The 19,362-nt window shown below is 38.1% G+C and overlaps 1 protein-coding gene across 3 annotated transcripts in view; it reads right to left on the reverse strand.

Moving 5' to 3' along the window:
* Positions 1-11,931: 11,931 nt before the first annotated feature.
* RAB30 (RAB30, member RAS oncogene family) overlaps positions 11,932-19,362 on the reverse strand; it is a 122,196-nt gene continuing 114,765 nt past the window's right edge. For all 3 annotated transcript variants that reach the window (XM_020993827.2, XM_078156952.1, XM_078156951.1), the window contains 2 exons: positions 16,234-16,417; positions 11,932-13,737 (listed from right to left, as the gene is read on the reverse strand). In XM_020993827.2, the coding sequence (XP_020849486.1) occupies positions 13,487-13,737; positions 16,234-16,417 (435 nt within the window). In that variant the 3' untranslated portion in view covers positions 11,932-13,486. The remainder of the gene's footprint in view (positions 13,738-16,233; positions 16,418-19,362) is intronic.

A 19,362-nucleotide genomic window follows, 5' to 3' on the forward strand; every position in this document is an offset into this window, starting at 1 on the left:
ATAAGAGGAAGTGGCCATTCTGGTGGCAAGAATGAGAGAGAAAAGCAGGATGGTCTAAGTGCCTCACTGGTGCCTGTGAGATATGTAATAAGACCTTAATGAAAGCTTCTTGCATGTTGGGCAGATGCTTTGGGTGAGAATCAGGAATATGGACAAGAATCATACAAAATGGGAAGGTATATACACATAGTTGTCGATTATCATCAATGGAACAAAATATCCACTTTGGTAAAAATATGGATCCAATGAAATATGAGCAAAGTTTAATATTCACTAGGTTCTTATTTTCTGTAAAGATGCTTACACACCTAATATTCTGAACCTCCTTAAGTAATATTTATAGGAGTTAGAGCTAGAAAGAACCTTTGTGATCTAGGACCAAGACTTCTTCATTTTCCAGGTGAACATCCTAAGGCACTCTCCTTAATTTCTGAGAGAAATCAAATTTCTTTGATTGAAAAAATATGAGAAGAGCTTCTGTGAGAGAATTCTAATATACAAATCAGTTTCTTAACAACATGAAGATTCCAGAGGGGATAATGGAGGGAGAGGGAAAAGAGAGACTCTCGTTGATGGGCTTTGGGGTGGTAGAAGGGGAAGGGAGTTTTCTCCTAAACATCCTTCTAAATTACAGAATTGCAGAGGACAAGAGAATTTACTGTCTCTAGAATAGTTACCGTTTGTCCTGTAGCAGAGAAAGTGGTATCCTAGGTCCCAGCTAGTATAACGGCTTGATTTTCTTTCTCTCTGTAGAAGAAAGGGGGCGGACAGGAGTTATGGCTCTGCCTGGGTTGGTCCTGACGTCTAGGAAGCCTGGTGGCAAAAGGACCAGTATAAGTAACTGATAGTAACAGGCCTGATGTATGGATCCTTGCTGATTAAGAAGCAATGACTCAGTTGATTTACTTACTGATATCAACCAGGACAAAATCTGATATTTCATATTCCCCTTCAAATATTTCAAGGCAACTTTCCTCCCTCTTCCCCCTCCCCAAGCCTATTTTGGTTCCTTCCACTGATCCTGGATTAATCTCCTCCACCAAACCCGGATCTTTATTTCCTATTTACTGAAATTGCTTCCTGGATTAGGTTTAGTAAATACTACATGCAATATCCTAAAAACTTAAGTTAGCTGCATATGGCTTCTCAACAGGGCTAGAAATGAGGTTCTGCTCTTGTAGTTCACTATAGAAATGTTAATAGTAATGGCCAAAAGTACTAAATATAGGCCCATTATTTGCCTCTTGGTTTCTCTAGCTCTTTGGAGCATGCAATTACAATATGCTTGATATATTCAATAACAGCAGACATTTGGGATCATCAACCACCTACTGATGGGTGTTGGTGGCCCATAAAACACAAAGAAGTCAATTTCCATATTTGCCAAGTAACTGGTTTCTGGGGTGTTTTCTTGTTATTGCCTAAATGAAAAGGACCATGTTGTGTCTTTGAGGGATAAAAATTCAATATTTAGAATTTTCACAGTATGGGAAGGACTGCAGTCTCTACCAGTGCAGTGCCAGTCATGTTTTCTAATGATCTTTGATAGTTTATGGAATGTTCTATGCTGCCCCCCCCCAAAAAAAAGCCTACATTCCATAGTTTAGCATTCCAGACTTTCTGTAATGTGATGCTTCTCTCCTTTTGCAGTCATCACATGCTACTTCTCACCATGAATTCTAGGCCCTGAGAAAAATGGACTTCTTGGACTCTATGGAGCAGACCCGGCTCCTCCCTGCCCCAGGGCCTTCGTTCGTGCTGTTCCCTAGGTCTGAAAAACTCTCCTTTCCCATTCTCCACATGTCAGAATCCTACCCATTCTTTGATACCCATCTTTAATGCTACATATTCCATAAAGCCTTCTCTGATTATCTAGTCAGAAAGTATCTTTCTCAGAACCTTGATGGCATATGGTACTTTGAACTTATCATGCATTTGCTATTTCCTCTTTGTCCTTCCCTCTGCCTTATTTTGGGGATAGGAGTAATAGAGACAAAACTTTGATTTACTTAGGCACTTTTTTGGCCCATTTAACTGGTTAGCAGCAATGGGAAGCAAGCTTGCAGCACGCAACATAACAAACGTTTCCCTTTCTTCGAGAAATATATGACTTTATATTCCCTTCCACCCTTTGCCTCATCCTCAGGCTCATGGAGATTGTTGCATTTTTGCCCTCTCCGAATAGTTTGTGTTGCGCTATCATTCACACACATTAGCATTCTAATTCTCCTGCCAAGGTCCCACCCAGGCTTGGGAGAGTAGACTATCATCCCGGCATCAGTTTGAATGTGCTTGATTATCAGTGTCTCAGTTCACCCCCTGGCTCTTCTGACCTGGGTCCTGCTAGTTTAGGGTTCCTTTAGCATTCTAGAAGACTTCTTCTCATTTCCTTGTGTACATTAAGTCCAATATGAAACTTCACACCCAAGATTCTTTTTATTGTCAGCACCTGCATTTCTTGAGATAAAATGCTTGTAAATAATCAAGCAATGCAATTCAAATGGCAAACCGAAACTGCCGAAGTTTTTTTTCTAAAAATGTAGAAGCCCATCCTTGAGTCTGGTCTAGCTGCTGACCAAACATAATTTTAGTGGTACTCCTGTCTTCTTCCATTTCCCCTCCGAGTTAACCCTCTTGGCTATCATAATGCTGTTTTGCACTATTTGTATGTATGTCTAATCACCCCCCAAAAATGATGAGCTTCCTTAAGGCAGGAAATGTTAGGTGGTATCAATCAATGTCTTTCACCTATTTAGAAGCCATTGTTAACCAAATCAGAACCTTTCTTAATTGAGTACCATGATTCTGCTTGATGCCCTGCAACTATGAGATACAGGCAAATGGATAGTATGTAAAGATCATTTGAAAGAACTGGGGATTTTTATTCCAGAGAAGAGGAGATAGGGGAAACATGAAGATGTCTTCAAATACTTTTCATGTGGAATAGGGATTAAGTTTATTCTGCTTATAAATGGAAGTCACAAGGAGGCATATTTCAGCTTAATATAAAGAACAGCTTCCTAAATATTAAATCTGTCCAAAAGTAAAATAGATTGCTTCAGGGAGACAGTGGACTCCCCATCAATAGAGGTCTCACATGGAGGCTGGATGACTCCTTATGAGAGATGTCATAAAAGATTCATGCTTCTGGTAAGAGAAGATCCTTTAACTCCAAATCCAGTGTTTTTTTTCCCACTCTAAGTATTTGTTTAATTTATATTTATTTAATTGGGGAAAATGGAGAGAATATAGATCTGTCACCACTACAAGAATGCCCAAAAGGTCATGCCTCCTCCTTGATAATCAGTAATGTCATCCTACATATATGGAACAATTTATAGAATCTCAAAAGTCAAAAGATAACCCAGACATCTAATCTATAGCGCCACAGAACATTAAAACTGGAAGAGACTTTAGAGATTATTTAGTTCAACTAATTTTACAAATGAGAAAACCAAATCCCAGAGATTCCTGCTTGAAGCATGAAGTCCCTCTACAACATCACCAACATGTATTTATCATCATGTTTGTACCTTAGTTGTCTTTTCTTATGTACATAAGAGGACCCTACGTGTAAAACTCATTTGCTCTTGCAAATGTTAATGGTTATATGAACCCCAAGCAAGGGGAGCATTAAATGTGTATTTAGATAAAGGTACAGGTGTAAGCAATTTTCATTCAGTTTGGTTTTTTTTAAAGCTTAATTACAAGTAAACAAGTCTTCATGGGCAGATAGGTGACACAGTGGATTGAGTGCTAGGTCTGGAGTCAGAAAGATTTATTTTCCTGCGTTCAAATCTGGCCTGAGATACTTAATAGCTATTGACCCTGGGCAAGTCACTTTTGTTTGCCTCAAGTTTGCTCATCTATATAAATGAGCTAGAGAAGGAAATGGCAAACCGCTATAGTATCTTTGCCAAGAAAACCCCAAACAGGGTCATGGAGAGTCGGACACAACTGAAAACAACTGAACTACAACAAAATAAGTCTTTGCATGTTCATTCTTTTCACAAAATACATTTTTGCTCCATTTTTGCTCATCGTGATTATCTTCCTTAATAATGGAAACTTGGAATATAACAAATAGTCTGATGGTTTAGCAGTTTTACTATTCTTTTCAGGTAGAGAACTTATTTATTTTCCTACAGTGTTCCCTCTTTGCTCCTAGAATAGAACTCATGTAGTAAGTGCTCAGTAAATATGTGTTGATTTGAGTTGAATTGAATTGAAGATGTAAACACAGTACTTTTCAGGTTGAAGTCAATGTATGGAATGCATTCTATGTTTAAAAAATTTCCTTCACAGAAGGATGAGGAAGAAACCTTGTCTTCCACATTATGAGGCTCATAGGATTTAGAGTTGGAAGGTGAGAAAAGTGAGCCCCAAAGAGTGAGGCAACTTGCCTAATATTTATAGCTACTAAGTATTAAAAGGCAGGATTTATGGATCCAGGTCCTCTGACTCCATAGGACCATGCTACTTCTGATAGGTTAGCTATAAATTTGATCGGTAAAGAGGATTTCTTCCTGAAATTCTACTCAGAGTGACAGCTTAGTCTCTATGAGACTAAACTTTCTCCTCAATTCCCATATCTAAAACATAGTCTGATAAGGGCCTTTGGATGTGCCAGTGGGTTGGCCATTACTGACTGGTACGTTTGAATTATTTTATTTATTTAAAATTTTTACTTGTCCCACCTGACAGCATGGTAGAATGGAAAGAGGACCATACCTGAAGCCAAAAAACTTGGGTTTGGATTGTGTCTCTGACATTCAGTAGCTATGTGAAAATGGGCAAGTCATGTCACTAAGCCACTATTTTCCTATATGTAAAATGTAGATAACAATAAAGTGTGTACTACCTACCTCACAGGGTTGTTATGAGGAAAGCACTTTGTAATTTTCAGTGCTATGTAAATGTGAATTATTTTTTAGCAAGATGAGTGTGTTGTATCCATTGATCTCTAAGCTCCCTTCTAGCTCTAACATTCTTTGTGTCCACCTAAAGGACTTGAGGTGGGTGTCTTCAAAATACAACAAACAGTAAAACAACTTAATTAAGCAACTGGCTCAAAGCAAAAAATATATACAAATAATTTTTATGAGAATTATTTTGTTCTGACTCAATGCATGCTTTTTTCTGTTTTTTTCATTTTGGTTCAATCTTTTACTAGTTACCTTTCTACAAAATGTTTTCCTGACAATTGCTTTTGAGGCACCACTCCTCAATTGTATAAGAGACATTCTGTCTTTTAAAGAGTTACAAAATCCATTTATGATCATAATTTATGAAAACAAAAGGATTTGATTAACTATTAACACTTGTAATACCATTTAAAATCAATCCTCAAAGAGCCTTTGCTTAACTTCAAAAATCAGAGATACTGAAGGGAGAATGAATATTTTATTTGTCATCTTGGTATCTCTAGCTCCTAGCAGAGTGCCTTGCACGGAATAAGAAACTATTAAGTACTTGATGAATTGAAGACTGAGAAATAAATTCACAGTATGCCATGCAAACTCTGCTCAGCAAAATCAAGCTAGGTTTTTGTTCAAGAAATGTGTTTTCACTAAAAAGGAAGGTACAGTGAGAAAAATCCTAAATGTCATCAATCTTTGTCAAACTATTTTTCTGAAGGATTTTTCTGAAGGACTGGTGTCCTAGAGTTTATATCATAATTATGCCAAGAGCCATGCATCATTCAATTATGTAGATGGAGTAGGGTTTTGCATTAGGCCCACTTTTCTGCTTTTGTTTGCCTAATTAAAAGTATTGATGAATATGCCAACATTCTACCTACCATACCTTAAAAGATTTAAATTTTCTTGGTCTGTATTTGTTGACCTTCATTTTTGTCAGACAGCCACTGAAAACTTCTATAAGCATTCTGCAGTTATGGACAGTGGGGAAGAATGCATTTGCTACTAATCGCATTCAAAAAACAATATTGCTATTCCTTGGAAAGTGGCCCTTTAGTTTTGTTCCATTGTTATAGATCAGCTATTCTCATTTAGTCTAATCCTATCCATGTAACTCAGTTAAACTACATTCACTGTCTTAGTAAGCTAGTGACAGATAATCCTAATAAAATAAACTTTTTCTATTTTACCTTATCCTTTGTTATTCTGTAAGAGACTTGAATTTTGAATGCATCTGTGACTCCAATTTTATATTAAGAGTTTAGGGCATGCAAAGGAGGTAGAAAGTAGCAATGATCCCATGTTGTAAACTACATTCATCCAATGTGTAAAATTCATGTATGAAATAGAATTTCTTATTTATCAGTGGAGAGGTTCCCATGAAGATCAAGGCAGAAGGTCTGTAACAAGGTTCAACAAGCAGAAACTTGTGGTTCCCCAGGGTCCGATGCAAAGGATGATGTGTGTATCTTCTTGGCAGCAGCATATAACAAATGAGGGACTCTTCTGAAAGTAGGAGTAGGCAGATAAGGCAAAGTAGGTATGTTGTATACTATGGGAAGAAAAGGTATTAGGTTGATTTGTGCAGTGAGAATAATGGACCAATTGGTCTCACAGAATCAACAAGGGTAGACCAAGAAGCTGAAAGTTCAGTGGGAAGAGCTACTGGAACAGAGAAGAAAATGTCAAGCCTAGTATTATTGTCAGTTCTCATGTTCAGAGAGACCCATGGCCACCTCATGACAACATGATGACAAGAATTAAATTCTACTGGCAAATCTTGAAATTGAAAAGCCTAATTCTATTTTTAGTGAAAGAGAAAAAAAATTCAAAAAACCAAAAATAACCATTTATGAGTAAATAAGTTTAGAGTGAAAAAGATATGAAATTATATATCTGTAATCACAGGTCATCAATTGCACATTTCTCCAATATTGATACCAAAAGGGAGCCTACAGAGAATTAAAGGTTGATTAATACTTATCCTAACATTTATTATGAGGACAATGTGATTGTTTTGTGTTGCCTTTTTAATACTTATATTGTGGTTTGTTTTCCCACAGAGATAAGCATATATGGACAAAAAAATGCAATTATTTGATAGAAATGGTGGTGAGAATTTACAAATGGGAACAAGGTAATCAACTCTAACTCCCCAGAAGGACAAAACAAGAAAGAAGAGATTTAAATTGCACTGTGAAGTACTTAGGTTAAAAAGTTAAATTTCCTGAAAGTAAAGCATTGAGAGAGTGGAATGAAGTATTTCGGTTTTCAATCAAGAAAATTAGCAAAGGATCATGGGAATAGGATAGCACCTCAAATAAATAAGAGGCAGTCTGGTATAATGGATGGAGCCCTGAACTTAGAGTCAAGGAAGACCTGGATTCAAAACCTGTCTCAGATACTGTATACTATTTCACCCCTAGGCAATTCACTTAACCTTTCTATCCTCAGTTTCCTCATCTGTAAAATAAGAGGATTGAACTTTATGTTTCCAAAGTTCCTTCCAACTCTGAATCTATAATCCTAAATTTTGTTTGGGAAGTAAGATCTCATGGGTAATTAGCAGTAGAAAAAAAAAAGAAAAGAAAAGAAGAAAAGAAAAACTCCCACTCATGCTTCAAATAACAGTTTGTAACTATTTAGAACTTTGGCATTTAAAAATCCATTTCCTCAGGACAGTCCCACGAGGTAGGTAATATAAGGGTTACTGTTTCTATTTTATATATCTGGGAACTAAGGATTAAAGAGGTTATGTGACTTACCAAGGTTACATACCTAATAACTGTTCAAATCAGATCTTGACCCTATATCTTCTAACTCCAAGTTCAGTTTGCTTTCCACTATACCAGATTTATTCAGATTTGTGAATGATGATAATCATTTCCTGCTCAGAGCTTTCCTTTACTGACCTACATTAATATGTTCTTAATTAAAGAATTCTTTTTAAAAAATGATAGCCCACATTAAAAAAAGATCTGCACATTTTATGCTTGTTTTCAATATAGTTTCTATTTATTTCAAGACCTAAAATAATTTGTTTTGAAATCAGTTCTTAGGTGCTTCTCAAAAACCTGACTTGTTCCCATTAATAAGCTATTACTATTGTGACAGTGCATTGTACATCCACTCCTTGACAGCCAGTTAGCGAATGTTAATTTGTCGGGGTATAGACTTCTCTTTCTTCCATGGTGTCTTGTTTTTACTAGGCAAACTGTTAAGTGTACGTTAAAGTGCAATGAACCTGAGGAAAAGCAACATTAGAGGACAGATCGTTTTGTGGCCATAAAAAAATTATGAAAGGAAAACTTAAAATTTTAAAAGAATAAAAAATAGGCACTCAAATGTTTTTTTTTTCCACAGTCTGGAGGATAATGGTTTCTTTTAGAAGGGGCATATGAAAAGGGAGTAAGTTAATTCTGTTTGACCCCAGAAAGCAGAACTTGGGAAAATGGAATTTGCAGAGGCAGATTTTTGCTGAAAATAAAGAAACTCCATAATAATTATACTTATTTGATTTAGAGGAAAATCCTAGTCAGGTGTTGGCCTGGATTATTACCTCTAAGATCCTTCTCAACTCTGAGATTCTGCCATTCTGAATTAGTTATCAAAAATTAGAATGGGCTGCCTCAGCAGACAATGGATTCCCCATCTCTGGAGGTCTCCAGTTAAGGGCTGGAAAACCATTTGTCAGAGATGCTTTAGAGACCAATGGTTCTTAAGCTGGGGACCATAAACTTATTTCAAGAGATCTATGCATTTAAAAAAAAAATATATATATATATAATATATATATATATATATATACTGACAATTGCATTTCAATATAATTGGTTTCTTTGATAATCATTTTTACTTTATTTTATGAATTTAAAAACCTTATTCTGAATAGGGACCCATAGATTTCACCAGATGCTAAAGGCATTCATAGCACAAAAAAAAGTTGAGAACCTCTGTTATTGAGAAATCATAGATTTAGAGCTAAAAAAGATCTCAAAGGCCAACTAATCCAACCCCTAAATCTTAGAGATGAGGAGACTGAGAGAGGTTAAGTGACTTGCTCAGGGTCACATGGGTAGTAAATGTTGGTGACAGGATTTGAATCCAGGTCCTGTGCCTCCACAGCCAATGCCACACAGATTTCTGCTCATGTATGGACAGGACTAGAGAACTATAGTCATGAGGTCCCTTCCAACTCTGAGACTCACATGGAGATGTAATAAGCATGAGGGAGCCTTGGTCTACAGCTACAGTTATACTTGATGCCATTGACTTTACTAGCAGAGGTTGCTCATAGCTGCCTTTTCCAAAATGAGGGCTTTTCTTTCCGTTCCTGTGTTGAAGTTCCCTTTTATTTACTCAGTTCCTCATTTTCAAAATCAAGTTTGCTCAAGTGAATAAAAACCAACTCACCTGGTTTAGTTTTATGTGAGAATGGAAACTCAGTGGTTACCCAAAGCTTACTACAGCCTTGTGATAGAGAAAACATTTTGTAAGCACCACAAAAATGTGAGCTTTTGGTTTTTTTCTTAATCATAGCCCCATTGCTAGGTAATTATTACTGGTAATAAATTTTTAATATCCATATTTAAAATCACTGGGTTCTATATGTGGGGGAAAAATTATCACATTTTCAACATAGTTTTTCTCATGACAGATGCAAAAATCCATAACATCTTGAATAACAACTTATAATCACAAAATCTCAGGATTTGAAGAGAACTTGGAGGTCACATCACCCAATGTGGACCTGAAGAGGAATCCTTAACAATGGCCATCCAACCTCCATTTGAAAATCTAAACTAATAGGGGCAGCTAGGCACTGGCCCTGGAGTATCAAGAGGACCTGAGTTCAAATCTGGCCTCAGACAAGTCACTTAACCCAATTGCCCCTCCCCCCAAAAATGTCTGAGCAAACCCACTTCCTCACATGATAGTCAATTCTACTTTTCAGCAGCTTTAATTGTTAGGAAATCTTCCTCATATGGAGCCAATATCAACCTCTCTACAACTTCTTCCCATTGCTTTTAGTTCTTCCCTATGAGGCTGAGACAAATTTTACCCTTCTTCATGACAGCCCTTTTAGTAGTTAAAAGCAACTTATGACCTCTTTTCAGGCTAAATAGCCCCATTTCCTTTCAGTGATCTTCATGTAGAATAGGTTCTAGGCTCTTTACCATTCTAGTTACCTTCCTCTGAATATTCTCAACTTATTGTCCTTCCTTGTCACTGTGGTTCTCAGGCCTAAACACAGTATTCTAGAGAACAGTGGAACTGTCACATCTCTTATTCTAGATACTATTCTCTACTAATGCAACTTGGGATTTCATTAATTTTCTTAGCTGCCATGTCAAACTGGTGATACATATTAGGTTTGTGATACACTAAAATCCTCAGATCCTCTCCACGTAACCTGTTATCTGTCCATAGCCAACACATCCTCTATTTATACAGATGATTTTTTTTAACCCAAGTATAGGACTTTATACTTAAACTCATTTAATTTTCTCCTATTATATTTAACCCCATAGTCTTAGCCTTAACCTTTTGGTCATCCATATAAAGTATCCCTCCCAGCTTCATGGCATCCCAACAGCATACTGTCCATACCTTCATCTAAGTCACTGATAAAAATATTGAATAGTACAGAGTGCAGGGCAAATTTGTGAGGCACTCCACTAGAGGTCTTCTTTCACATTGACCCAGTCACTCAATCTGTTCCAAACCCACCTAATTACAATATGATCTAACCTACCTATCTCCATCTTAACCACAAAAACATTATGAGAAACTCTGCAGGTATTTTGTTGAAATTTAGGGTAACAATATTTACAGTATTTCCCTGATCTACCAGTGCCTGGCACATAATAAATACTTGTTGATTCACTGATAGTCTAGTAGCCCAGTCAAAAGTAAATGAGGTCATCCATTCATTTTCTAAGTGCTCCCTTCATTCAGTTCACTTAGCTAAGCTAACATTCGCTTATAAGTTGGTGGAAATGATGTTTTTGAAGTCAGAACACCTCAAAAGCATCTGCACCTCATTTCTACCCAGGACAAATTATTGTAAAAAAGCTTATACCAGCATTGGGAAAAAAGACACTTTTATAGGCCATTGCATCCAACACATTGGCAGTGACATTTGTGTGGGTGGAGAGATTGGAGAAGTATGGAGAGGAGAGAGCAGTGTGGCACAGTGGATTGGAAAATAAATGTTGGAAGGAGTCCGGCTTTGGTAGCACCACTCCTTCAGGGATCCATAAAGTCTCATAAGCTCTTTACCTTTTGTTTCAAAAACCTTACCTGTGGATATGGTGCAAAGTAACATCAAGAGTTTGGGTCTTACCATTCTTGGGACATTTGGAGGAGACACTGAAAAGATAGAGCAGACCTAGAGGTAGGGAGGACTACAAATTATGCCATATGAAGATTGGATGAAGGAACTAGAGATTAGTGGAGAAGAGAAGACTTTGGGAAGTTGACATGACAGCTTCCTTCAAGATTTAGGAGCTGTCATGAGGAATTAGATTTGTTTTGCTCGGTTCCCCTTACCCCTTTCCCAGAAGCTAGACCTAGGAGCCACAGATGAAGTTGCAGAGAAGCAAATTAAAGTTCAGAGTAAGGAAAAATTTCCTAATAATAAGTTGTATCCTGGTGGAATAGGCTATCTTAAGAGGTATGGGATTCAAACAGACAGGATCTATTCCTGAACCAACATCTGACCCAGTCCCTTTAGCCATATATATATTATATAAAAATATATGTATAGCCCCTCAGATGGAGAAGTCTAGAAGAAAAGGAAAATGGGCAACCCTCAAGTCCAATGAAGAAATGCCAGAAATGTCTTTTCAACACCATATTGTTGTGATACAATTCAGTTCATTAGTTTCTGAATGTAATCATATTGGGACTGAGGTCCTCTTCCATAACCACAGACTCACGTGATCCCCTTGTTCCATTATCCATCCATTGTCACATCCTAAATAGCACACTGCAAAAAGGTTCACAAGGATTGACAACATACAATGGTAAATTTGATTCCAGTTTGCATTTACATCAATGAGTAAAATGAAACATGTTAGATATATGGCACTAAAGAGGGCATAGCAAAAATAAGGAAGTGCTTCCATTTTTAGTTGGCTTAGCCAGGTTATACATACATAGGAGTTGGAGACTTAAAACACAAAAGCAACAAGAAATAGCATGAAAGGCGATGAATCAGAAAGTTTTTCTATCACATGGAAGAGGTGCCCAAATCATAACTGAACTTGCTTCTATGAACTGGAGTTTCCTAAGGTGTTTGAGACACACACACAAAAATGGTTCTGGATATGTCTCACTTAACAACATATTAAAAAAAAACACCCTACAAATCACATCTGGTTCTTGGTGGGTATGGCAAGAATTATCTCAATAGGCATTAATTATTCAAAGGCTTGGTGGCCTGCCATCAAGACTGTGCTCTGCTTTGAACCCTGCATTGTCATCAGTAACCACAGTATTTTGGTCGCCTGTGCTCTATACATTTAACACTATCTTTAATTTCTTGGAGCTAATTTGTTAAGTTTGTTGAACTTTTTTTCAATCATTTTCAAATGTTTTCCTCTACATAGGATTGGGGTTAGGGAGCAAGGGGGAGGAGTGAAGAAGGAAGGGGGAAATGGTGGACAGTAAGGAAGAAGAAATGGTTCCCCTTTCCAACACATAAAAGAGAAGTATAGCTCCTTCTGAACAACTCAGTTCTGATCTAGAAAAGGAGGTAATGAGACGTTAAGAAACAGCATTTTTTATCATACTTCCCCTATTTATTTCTACATAACACATTCAGAGGATACTAATGTAGTAAAACGTTTGGTCTAAGGAATTGTCAGCTGAACCATTAGCACCAAAAGGAGTCACAGGGCCTAATATCCTTTGTTAGCCATGATTGTTACTGTTGGTTGTGGATCAAAGGTCCTTTGAATTTCTCAATTCCAAAGTTCTTGAAAGGGTATGTGGACAAGAGATGTAATACTTTTCAAACTCTGTATGGAGTTGGTGCTGAAAATCCCTCACGATGTGGCAGACCCACCATAGATATTGTAGTTGGCCTTCCCAGTGTTCATTTGGCTGGTAGGCTAGAAAATCGAGGCGCTCAAAGGATCCTAGAGAAGACCCTACCCATTCACCAAGTGCTAGGCAGGATCACTCCTTTGGGGGGGGGCAAAAGAGGGAAGTCTTCCCTCCACTCAGTCCAGAAAGGCTGGTTTGGGGCGTTGTTTATTTTTTGCTTTTTTAAAAACAAAAAGCAACTATCACAGCACATGCTCAGCATCTCAGGGAGCTCCTAGTGCAATCTTCTTCTCACTCAGCCCAAGCCTGCAAAAGGGTCAAACCATATGAATGTTCTGCTAGTATTGGCCTGTGGACAATGCCCTTGGCCTGCCATGCTTTTTTAAGCTCAGGAACCTGAAGAAGTCAGAAGGTCCAAAGAGCAAGAACCACCATCTTTGCTCTACCTCCCAGGAACTCCTGGCCTATCAGAGCAGGCATGGATTCTTTTCTCCTTCTCTGCCTTTTATCAGCTTTTAATTGAAATTGCAACAAGTCAAATAGCTGATGCTTTTCCCTTCTCCTGGTAAAGGAGAGGCCACATTGTTCACAAGAGTATTCTGCCTGGCCTCACTGATCAGTCGGCATGCCAAGTCCAGGAATAGTTTCTCCACATTATCAGACTCCTTGGCTGAGGTTTCCAAGTAATACATGTCCTGAGCCTCGGAAAATTCTTCAGCTCTTTGCTGAGAGACCTCTCTCCTTTCAGCTAGATCAATCTTGTTGCCTGTAGCAAGAGAAAAAAAAAAACAGAGGAGTCACCATTTGGGATTTGGTGGGCTCAGAAACATCTCAATTGAATTCAGGCCTTGAAGTCAGCTCCAAATGGTGAGAAAAGAAAAGCTTACACTTACTGTTACTGCCATTTATATTTGAGAGTGCCACTGCCACCTAATGTAGTCTTTCACATGGAACTAACTGGCTCTTGCCCCTCCAGTCTCTCTCTACATCTTCATTTAATGTGCTTAGATGAAATCCCAGAAAACAGTGTTGTGACTCACAACCTCTGAAAGGTCTCTCTGTGATGTAAAGTCCTCATTTTCCAGATACTGCAACTTACATTTTTACCTAATGAAGTGTTTCAAGCTTCTATTCACATTGACCCAAATAAAGTGGCTCCAGATTCTCCTTATAAAAAGATAATCTAGTTATTTGCAAGTTTTTCAGCTGAGCATATGGACTATGCTAATGGAAGTTAAGTCAATCAGCCAGCCACTAAGGGAAAACCCAGCAATAAGATTTATACTGTAACAGCATCAATAATTCTGATGCCTGGATTTCTCAAATTTGGGTTGCTATTTCTCACTTGATGAGACTGCAGTAAGCATTCTTAACAGCCAGGCTTGCTTTCATTATTGAAAATTAACTACTAGCACTTTTACATGGCTACTAAAGAAGGTACTTCTGAGGGACAAATTTAGAAGTCAAAAATGGTGTTGGTATATTTCACTGAAAATCTCATTTCTGCTTAGTGTATCTACCACTTCAGGAAGGTGCACTCTTTTATATCAGAATGCACTTCTGACTGTTCCAAAAAATCAAAAAATAAAACACAACAATTTCCCAAGTAGGCTCCTCCAATAATTTAGAATTGTATAAGAGCAAGATTAAATGTGAGAAGGAAAAATAATTAAAGCCACTTTGATTTTTTAATGATTTAAACAAAAATAACTCACATTTCTTTAGTGCTCTGTCATACAGTGATGCTCCAGGTCATACAACTGATTAGCTGAAAACATGATCTATTTTGTAATCTTCACAGGTGTTCCAGAAAGAAAAAATCAAGCCACATATACCATAGCCACAGCCCTGGGGTGGACTTCTTTTTAGTACTATGCTTGCTCTCTACTGGCCTAAATCCCAAAGCTGCTGGGGGTGAAGAGTCAACTGTGCATGACCACCGATCAGTACTCCCTTTTCCCATATTTTCTTGACCTTACCTCCTCAACCTGATATTCCTTTAAAATTCACAATGTCCTCTCCTCAGGACAACCCTGGGAGGTGAGTAATTAGAGTAGTTCTATCTCCATTTTACAAATAAGGACACTGAGGTTTGGAGGTGAAGTGACTCACAGAGTTACTACATGTTAGATTCATGATTTGCAGGAACACAGATTCAGCAGCAGAAGGGCCCTAGAGATCAAAGAGGACAAGGTCCTCATCTTGTAGTTGAGGAGATGGATGGATGTCATACAAGTTATAAGTAGCAGACTCAGGATTAGAACCCACATTTCCTGATCCCAAATCCTGGCAGTGAAATAACCTGTAAATTATCTCAAGAGATATATTTTATAGCTACTTGGAAGCACAATCTGTGTTTCATAGAAATTTGAAGTCATTTTTGTGAATTATGATGGCAATAAATGAGAGAAAAGCCACTTGAGGGCAGGCTCTATTACAAGCTGTGTAACCCTAAATGAACAGCTAGGTTAGGTGGTGAAGTGGACAGAGCCTGGAGTCAGGGAGAGTTTTAATCTGGCTTCAGATACTAGTTGTGTGACCCTGGGCTAGTCACTTAACGCTATTTGCCTCAGTTTCCTTGTCTGTAAAATGAACTGAAGAAGGAAATGGCAAACCACTCCAGTGTCTTTACCAAGAAAACCCCAAATGGGGTCACGAAAAGTTAGACACTACTGAAAAATGACTAAACAAACTTTGAGCAAGTTATTTAACTTCACTGAACCTCAGTTTTCTTAATTGTAAAATGAGGATTATATTCACAATCTACTCACCGATTGATTGTGAGGAAAGCCCTTGTAAAGAGATTTGTATATGGGAACTATTAGCCTTGTTATTAAAATGGATTCCAAGGCATGGTTTTAGTACATTGACTGAATCTCTGATACTCAAAAATTAGTATCTTCTATGAGAATAAAGACAAAGTCATTTTCTCAGTATGGTAGAAGCAGTGAATTTAGAATCAGAAATTTAGGTTTGACTACCAGCTCAACCACTTACAAGGCGTATGAATAAGGGACATGCTCTCTCCAAACTTACATTTCTTCATCTGTAAAATAGGAATAATAATACTTGCACTGTTCCTACCTTACAGAATTGGGAGGTTCAAATAAGATTATATACAGATATAGATATATAGATATAGATGGATATATACAATAACACTAATAATAAGATAGCATAGGTTATATAGTCTTATAAATCACAAAGTCCAATGTAAATGTGAACTCTTTATTATCATGAGTTATTTTTGAGCCTCACTTACCCACTAATACAGTGATGACCTTGTTGCTAGCATACTGTTCTATTTCTCTTAGCCATTCTGGAAGACAGCGAAAGGATTCTTCACAGGTGATATCATAGGTGAGTATCAAGGCATTGGCACTGCGGTAGTAACTCTGGGTAATTGATCGGAATCGTTCCTGTCCTGCCGTGTCCCAGATCTGCAGCTTTGGGAACATAAGAAAAGGAAAGAATTGGGGACAGGAAGAAAGCACTGGTTACCATGCCTTCATTTGGAAATGGCAGGGCTTCCAACAAATGTTTCCATAGTCATTTTCTATCCTAGAAAGACACATAACACTTCTTATATCTTATGAGTGTTTTAGGGTGGGAACCAGAGAGTGAAAAGAGGGATAAAGATTCTTTTTTTTAAAAATTTGTGGGTTTTTGGAGGTTTTTTCCCTGGGCTTGCTTTTTTAAAAATTCCTTTTCAGCTTTAGTCCTCAAAGATTTTTAAATTCAAGGCACAGAAGAGTCAGACATTCCAGCTTATTCCCTTGGAAGCTGAAGGGCCATGCTCTTTCATGTGACTTTTAGCATTTCAATCAGCAATTGGAGAAGCAAAACAGAAAACCTACAACCCTTTCCAATTCTCCACTGAAAAGGAAGTTATTAACATATTTCTCTGCTGAAGACTACAGGAGCAACACATGATAAGATCAAGCAATCCACAAGCATCACTGTACAAAGACAAAAGTGAAACAGTCCCTGACCTCTGGGAGTTACAGTTTAGCAAGTGGAGATATATAAATATAGGTCTATACAAAATATATACAATAAACTGGGGGAGGAGGGGAGAGACATCAGCAGCTGGGTCAGGAAAGGCTTCATGTAGAAGGTGATTCTTGAGCTGAGCTTCAAGGAAGCCAGGGGTTCTAAGAGGCTTAGGTGAGGGTGGTGCAGGTTAGGACCAGTAAAAAGACCAATTTGGCAGGGCCACAATGTTCCTGAAGGAGAGTAATGTGTAATAAGGCTGGAAAGGTAGGAAGGAGCTGAAGGACTTTAAATGCTAAACAGGAGAGTTGAAATTTAATCCTAGAAGTAATTAGGAGCCATGAGAATTTACTGAGGAGTGACATGGTCACTTTAGGAAAAGTCACATTGACAGTTGTGTAGATTAGAGGAGAGAGAGAGAAAGACTTGAGGCAGGGAAGTAAACTGGAGGGCTAGGCTACTGCAATAATCCAGGCAGGTGGTTAGGAGGGCTTGATCTAGAGTGCTGGCTCTTTGAGCAGGAGAAAGGGGATGTACATAACAGACCTCGGAGAGGGAGAAACAAGATTTGGCAAATGACTTGGTAACAAGCTCTTTCCTAAACATTACTATCAGTATGACAAGAGGCAAAGACAAAAGGGAGACATAGTAAATCTCTCTATGGAATTTTGTCTATACAACCCCATGATAATGGGGAAAAAATGGAAATTTGTAGATACTACAGCAAATTCATATGATATTATGTATTACTGTGTATGAGTCTTATTCCCTTATTGTACTGTAAATTCCCAGAGGACAAGGGCAATGTCTAATCATGTCTCTTCTAAATTTAGTATCTCTCTGTGTGGATAGTATACCACTTTGCAATCAAGAGGCACTTAATAATTGGTTGTTGAATCAAAGGAGCATACAGCATGAAGGATCAAAAGATCATGGATTTAGAAGTAGAAGGCACCTCAAAGATCAGCTGCTCCAAATACCTCCTTTTACAGATGAGAAATTGAGAGTGACTACACATGCTAAATAAGCCAGAGATCTTTCAAAGTATCATAAGTCATAATAGTCACATTTGCTTTTCCCTGGCTTTTCTGGGAAGGAAGTGGGGAACCATGACTAATCCATCCGAACGTATGGAAGTAAACGCAGCCAGCATCAGAACTCTGAAAGATGAGAAATGTTTAACTGAGTGTTATTGGTCCGGACAAACGTTGTATATGGTGATAGCCAGAAACTTTGAGCGCAAAGGAACTTGGAAATGGATTGGACTTGGCCGAGGAAAGATACTTTCTCTGGGAGTGTCTCTTCCAAGACAACTTGACAACTGGTCACTTATCACCCAGGCCTCCCATGGTATGCGCAAGTATTATTGTCTGTAAATTGTCTCGGCAGTCCCAGATCTTCTACTGACTTTATTTACCTCCTCTATGGTAGGCAAGTAGTTAGTACATGTCTTAAGTTCTTCTTAAGTTTCTCTTTCCCAGAGTCAACTCAGTGATGCCCGATTTGTGACCCCCAAAATAAGGCCAGCAAGTACTGCTTGCCCTGAGTTCATGTCTTTCCAAGGTCACAGGAGCCTGACTTTCAGTCAATTCGCATTTATTTAGGTCTGGCTAGGTGTCAGGCACTATGCTAAGACCTGGGGTTACAAAGAAAGGCCAAAGACAGTCCCTGCCCTCGTGGGTCTCACAATTTAATGGGAGAGACAACATGGAGGCAACAATGATACACCCTGAGTAATCAGGAATTTGGGGTCTGAGGTGAATATAATTGTTTTAATCTGATGGTTCAAGGCCTGCAATGATCTGTACTCTTAGCTGATGAACTGTTTAAACCTGCCATAAACTTGGCTTCATTCTATCACTGACAGTCTCTCATATGGTCACTTACTACATTTCTTAGTTCCTAAGATTTCACTGATCTCCATGGTCCATCAGATGAATACTCCTCCTAACAGTGCCATTTAACCAAGGAGCTATGCTGACTTCCAGAGCTTCCTTAGGGCTCTCCCAGGATAAGATGACAATGCTCTGATACTGTGTATGCTAAAGCTTTTGCTTTCTCTTACTTTTTAACCTTTATTCTTTCAGTCAGTTGTAAAGTCCTTTTTTTTTTAACCCCAAACTCTTTCTTGGGTACATTGGAAAGGCAGTGTAGTATACTGAAGAATGGACTTGGCATGAAATCCACTCCACCACTAAATAGTTACAAGTCCTTAGACAAGCTATTTTACTTATCTAAGCCTCAGTTTAGTTTCTCCATCTGTAGAATGGGGATAATATCACTTGTAATGCCTATCTCACAGGGTTGTTGTGGGGAAAGCACTTTGTAAATTTTAAGGTGTTAAAGATATAAGTTATTATTATTAAAAAGAAGAAGAGTAAGGCCAGACAAATATGGG

The sequence above is a fragment of the Phascolarctos cinereus genome, unplaced genomic scaffold, assembly GCF_003287225.1.
Source record: "Phascolarctos cinereus isolate Bilbo 61053 unplaced genomic scaffold, phaCin_HiC Scaffold_726;HRSCAF=1367, whole genome shotgun sequence".
Taxonomy (NCBI): Eukaryota; Metazoa; Chordata; class Mammalia; order Diprotodontia; family Phascolarctidae; genus Phascolarctos; species Phascolarctos cinereus.